This window comes from Orcinus orca, chromosome 1 (assembly GCF_937001465.1).
Source record: "Orcinus orca chromosome 1, mOrcOrc1.1, whole genome shotgun sequence".
Classification (NCBI taxonomy): domain Eukaryota; kingdom Metazoa; phylum Chordata; class Mammalia; order Artiodactyla; family Delphinidae; genus Orcinus; species Orcinus orca.
This window is the reverse complement of record NC_064559.1, coordinates 199,137,021-199,143,020: the sequence shown is the minus strand read 5'-3', so window position 1 is coordinate 199,143,020 and position 6,000 is coordinate 199,137,021. Positions and strand designations below refer to the sequence as shown.

The 6,000-nt window shown below is 45.1% G+C and overlaps 1 protein-coding gene across 1 annotated transcript in view; it reads left to right on the top strand.

Moving 5' to 3' along the window:
* Window positions 1–328: 328 nt before the first annotated feature.
* IGSF21 (immunoglobin superfamily member 21) overlaps window positions 329–6,000 on the top strand; it is a 271,189-nt gene continuing 265,517 nt past the window's right edge. Inside the window, exon 1 of the mRNA XM_049706334.1 lies at window positions 329–359. Coding sequence (XP_049562291.1) covers window positions 344–359 — 16 coding nt within the window. The 5' untranslated portion in view covers window positions 329–343. The remainder of the gene's footprint in view (window positions 360–6,000) is intronic.

Below are 6,000 nucleotides of genomic sequence, written 5' to 3'. Positions count from 1 at the left end.
TAAAGAGAGAGAGAGAGAAGGAAGAGAGGGAGATGGAGAGCGAGGGGGGTGGCCGCCGTGAAGAGTCATGACGGGGTCAGGAGGGGTACGGGGTAGCTGTCCTGTCTTCCTTTTTCAGAGACGCCTCTTTCACTCTGAAGGGTCTATTTCTGGATTCATCTTCTTCTGAGATACACACCCACACACACACGTAAAGTGAAAGCAATGGCAAACATGTATGGAGCGCCCACCATGTCCCAGGCCCTCCTTTTTTTCAGTCCAGTGCAGGGATTAGTTCATTCCACAACGTGGTGGTTGAGTGGGGTTGGGGGAGATCCCATGACCAGCTCTACAATCAAGGAAGATGATCGCTGGAGAAGGTAAGTGACCTGCAGTCAGGGCTGGGGATTAGCAGGGATGGAAGGCAGAAGAGTGGGAATCAAGGGCTAAGGGTTCAGAGCAGAAAGGAAAGGAGAGGGAAGAGGGGAAAGAGGTGCTGTGTGCCTGGAATGGGGTGGGGTGACTTTGAGCCAGAGGGATGACATGGGGGGTAGTGAGTTCCCCTGCGGGGTGATTTACACCCACTATGGCACTGGGTGCCCGAGTCAACCTGGGAGGAAGGGAAGGATCAATGGCCTCATTTTCTCGACTGAAGCCTGGAAGTTTTGCCCCAGGTGAAGCCGCAGAGCAGGTGCCCCTCCCAGGCCTGCGGGCTCCAGCGGGAGGGGCGCACACTAGGGAACCCACAGTGTGGCCACACACCTTCCGGGCTGGCTGCTTTCCTCCTGCTCCTTTGTAGGCAGAGCCCAGGAACAATGGGTCAGCAGCTTCCTTACAATGCTTGGCGACTGGTAACGAGACACCTGTCAGCCCACTCATCCCCAGGCCTCTGTGCAGAATAGATGAGAGGAGCTCTTTGCAGCGTTGCGCTGAGCGGGGATAAAGAAGAGAAGGGCAGGGGTGAGAGGGGGCGGGAGGATGATGAATAAAACCACCTACGTTTGCAGAAGAACAGAAGCAGTGTTTTCTGCCTTCTGATCTGTATGCCTCTGGAAATTGGGGGTCTGCGGGGGTCCCTCCTTGCGTCTGTTTGAATTATGGCCTCTCTGCTCCACGCAGCTTTCTGGAGCTGTCATCGAACGAGCTCCCCAAAGGAGACATTGACAGACCCGGGAAAGGAAAAAACGATGAAGCCTCTGCCTTCTCCGGGCGGGGAAGGGGCGGCAGGCTGTTGGGGAGGGATCGACATTCTAGCAGCTGCAGCCAGCGGGGCACTGGGCAGCCCAGGCCCAGACAAAGACCCCAGATCCCTCCCTCCACCCCACCCTGGCCTCCTCCTGGCAGGCAGGTGGGCTGCTTTCCTGGACCCTGTTCAGAGTTGGCCTCGCACCTGCTGGGGCCTCCAAAAGGTCAGAGACCACCAGGCTGAACTTGTGCCTTGAACTTTAAAGGGGACAGCTAGAGGCTACTGGGGGCTGTGTGTGGAGCTGAGGAAAATCAGGGAAGGGATTTGGATGGGACTGTGGTGCTAGGGGACAGTGGGAGATCCCGTGGACTGGTCTACAAAGATGAGGTATGGCGGCATTGCACTGTGGTTACCAACTCCGGCGTCAGCCCCTGCGGCTTACACACTGACCTATTTCCCCAGCTTTTCATCTCTCGGATCCAGCGGCAGCCCCGCTCTGTGGACTGAAACCAGCAATGACAAAGGGAATCTCTTAGGTGCAGCCCCTGGACCCCCCTGTTGCCCACTGCTCTGCTCTGCATCCAGCTTGGCCAGCCCGGCAGGTCTCAGACAAAGGAAAGGAACGTAGGGGTAAGATGGGAATAAAGACACAGAACTACTTGAGGATATGGGGAGGAGGAAGGGTAAGCTGGGACGAAGTGAGAGAGTGGCATGGACATATATACACTACCAAACGTAAAATAGATAGCTAGTGGGAAGCAGCCGCATAGCACAGGGAGATCAGCTCGGTGCTTTGTGACCACCTAGTGGGGTGGGATAGGGAGGGTGGGAGGGAGGGAGACGCAAGAGGGAGGAGATATGGGGACATATGTATAGGTATAGCTGATTCACCTTGTTATACAGCAGAAACAAACACACCGTTGTAAAGCAATTATACTCCAATAAAGATGTTAAAAAAAAAAAGAGACACATGTACTTATAAGAGCTCTTTGAATAATAAAAGTAGAAATTATTAGTGAAAAAAAATGGTCAGAGACAGGTTTGTCGACTGCAAAGGGGCCACACGATGCGACTACTTTTTTTTTTAACATCCTTACTGGAGTATAATTGCTTTACAATAGTGTGTTAGTTTCTGCTTTATAGCAAAGTGAATCAGCCATACATATACATATATCCCCATATCTCCTCCCTCTTGCATCTCCCTCCCACCCTCCCTATCCCACCCCTCTAGGTGGTCACAAAGCACCCAGCTGATCTCCCTGTGCTATGCGGCTGCTTCCCACTAGCTGTCTATTTTACGTTTGGTAGTGTATATATGTCCATGCCACTCTCCCACCCTGTCACAGCTTACCCTTCCCCCTCCCCATATCCTCAAGTCCATTCTCTAGTAGGTCTGTGTCTTTATTCCTGTCTTACCCCTAGGTTCTTCGTGACATACTTTTCCCTTAAATTCCATATATATATGTGTTAGCATATGGTATTTGTCTTTCTCTTTCTAACTTACTTCACTCTGTATGACAGACTCTAGGTCTATCCACCTCAGTACAAATAGCTCAATTTCGTTTCTTTTTATGGCTGAGTAATATTCCATTGTATGTATGTGCCACATCTTCTTTATCCATTCATCCGACAATGGACACTTAGGTTGTTTCCATCTCCTGGCTATTGTAAATAGAGCTGCAATGAACATTTTGGTACATGACTCTTCTTGAATTTTGGTTTTCTCAGGGTATATGCCCAGTAGTGGGATTGCTGGGTCATATGGTAGTTCTATTTGTAGCTTTTTAAGGAACCTCCATACTGTTCTCCATAGTGGCTGTACCAATTCACATTCCCACCAGCAGTGCAAGTGTTCCCTTTTCTCCACACCCTCTCCAGCATTTATTGTTTCTAGATTTTTTGATAATGGCCATTCTGACTGGTGTGAGGTTTTTTTTATTTTTATTTTTTGCTGTATGGGAGCCTCTCACTGTTGTGGCCTCTCCTGTTGTGGAACACAGGCTCCGGAAGCACAGGCTCAGCGGCCATGGCTCATGGGCCCAGTCGCTCTGTGGCATGTGGGATCCTCCTGGACCGGGACACGAACCCATGTCCCCTGCATCGGCAGGCGGACTCTCAACAACTGCGCCACCAGGGAAGCCCCTCATTGTAGTTTTGATTTGCATTTCTCTAATGATTAATGATGTTGAGCATTCTTTCATGTGTTTGTTGGCAGTCTGTATATCTTCTTTGGAGAAATGTCTATTTAGGTCTTCTGCCCATTTTTGGATTGGGTTGTTTGTTTTTTGGTTATTGAGATGCATGAGCTGCTTGTAAATTTTGGAAATTAATCCTTTGTCAGTTGCTTCATTTGCAAATATTTTCTCCCATTCTGAGGGTTGTCTTTTGGTCTTGTTTATGGTTTCCTTTGCTGTGCAAAAGCTTTGCAGTTTCATTAGGTCCCATTTGTTTATTTTTGTTTTTATTTCCGTTTCTCTAGGAGGTGGGTCAAAAAGAATCTTGCTGTGATTTATGTCATAGAGTGTTCTGCCTATGTTTTCCTCTAAGAATTTGATAGTTTCTGGCCTTACATTTAGGTCTTTAATCCATTTTGGGTTTTTTTTTTTTTTTTTTTTTGCCATATGCAGGCCTCTCACTGCTGTGGCCTCTCCCGTTGTGGAGCACAGGCTCTGGACGTGCAGACTCAGTGGCCATGGCTTATGGGCCCAGCTGCTCCGTGGCATGTGGGATATTCCCGGACCGGGGCATGAACCCGTGTCCCCTGCATTGGCAGGTGGACTCTCAACCACTGTGCCACCAGTGAAGCCCTGAGCTTATTTATGTGTATGGTGTAAGGGAGTGTTCTAATCTCATACTTTTACATGTACCTGTCCAGTTTTCCCAGCACCACTTATTGAAGAGGCTGTCTTTTCTCCACTGGACATTCCTGCCTGCTTTATCAAAGATAAGGTGACCATATGTGCGTGGGTTTATCTCTGGGCTTTCTATCTTGTTCCATTGATCTGTATTTCTGTTTTTGTGCCAGTACCATACTGCCTTCATTACTGTAGCTTTGTAGTATAGTCTGAAGTCAGGGAGCCTGATTCCTCCAGCTCCGTTTTTCATTCTCAAGATTGCTTTGGCTATTCGGGGTCTTTTGCGTTTCCATACAAATTGTGAAATTTTTTGTTCTAGTTTTGTGAAAAATGCCAGTGGTAGTTTGATAGGGATTGCATTGAATTTGTAGATTGCTTTGGGTAGTAGAGTCATTTTCACAATATTGATTCTTCCAATCCAAGAACATGGTATATCTCTCCATCTATTTGTATCATCCTTAATTTCTTTCATCAGTGTCTTATAATTTTCTGCATACAGGTCTTTTGTCTCCTTAGGTAGGTTTATTCCTAGATATTTTATTCTTTTTGTTGCAATGGTAAATTGAGTGATTTCTTGATTTCACTTTCAGATTTTTCATCATTAGTGTATAGGAATGCCAGAGATTTCTGTGCATTAATTTTGTATCCTGCTACTTTACCAAATTCATTGATTAGCTCTAGTAGTTTTCTGGTAGCATCTTTAGGATTCTCTATGTATAGTATCATGTCATCTGCAAACAGTGACAGCTCTACTTCTTCTTTTATGATTTGGATTCCTTTTATTTCCTTTTCTTCTCTGATTGCTGTGGCTAAAAATTCCAAATCTATGTTGAATAAGAGTGGTGAGAGTGGGCAACCTTGTCTTGTTCCTGATCTTAGTGGAAATGCTTTCAGTTTTTCACCATTGAGGATGATGTTGGCTGTGGGTTTGTCATATATGGCCTTTATTATGTTGAGGAAAGTTCCCTCTATGCCTACTTTCTGGAGGTTTTTTTTTTTTTTTTTATCACAGATGGGTGTTGAATTTTGTCGAAAGCTTTTTCTGCATCTATTGAGATGACCATATGGTTTTTCTCCTTCAATTTGTTAATATGGTGTATCACATTGATTGATTTGCGTATATTGAAGAATCCTTGCATTCCTGGAATAAACCCCACTTGATCATGGTGTATGATCCTTTTAATGTGTTGTTGGATTCTGTTTGCTAGTATTTTGTTGAGGATTTTTGCATTTATGTTCATCAGTGATATTGGCCTGTAGTTTCCTTTCTTTGTGACATCCTTGTCTGGTTTTGGTATCAGGGTGATGGTGGCCTCGTAGAATGAGTTTGGGAGTGTTCCTCCCTCTGCTATATTTTGGAAGAGTTTGAGAAGGATAGGTGTTAGCTCTTCTCTAAATGTTTGATAGAATTCGCCTGTGAAGCCATCTGGTCCTGGGCTTTTGTTTGTTGGAAGATTTTTAATCATAGTTTCAATTTCAGTGCTTGTGATTGGTCTGTTCATATTTTCTACTTCTTCCTGATTCAGTCTCAGAAGGTTGTGCATTTCTGAGAATTTGTCCATTTCTTCCAAGTTGTCCATTTCATTGGCATAGAGTTGCTTGTAGTAATCTCTCATGATCCTTTGTATTTCTGCAGTGTCAGTTGTTACTTCTCCTTTTTCATTTCTAATCCTATTGATTTGAGTCTTCTCCCTTTTTATCTTGATGAGTCTGGCTAATGGTTTATCAATTTTGTTTATCTTCTCAAAGAACCAGCTTTTAGTTTTATTGATCTTTGCTATCGTTTCCTTCATTTCTTTTTCATTTATTTCTGATCTGATCTTTATGATTTCTTTCCTTCTGCTAACTTTGGGGGTTTTTTGTTCTTCTTTCTCTAATTGCTTTAGGTGCAAGGTTAGGTTGTTTATTCAAGATGTTTCCTGTTTCCTGTTTCTTAAGGTAGGATTGTATTGCTATAAACTTCCCTCTTAGAACTGCTTT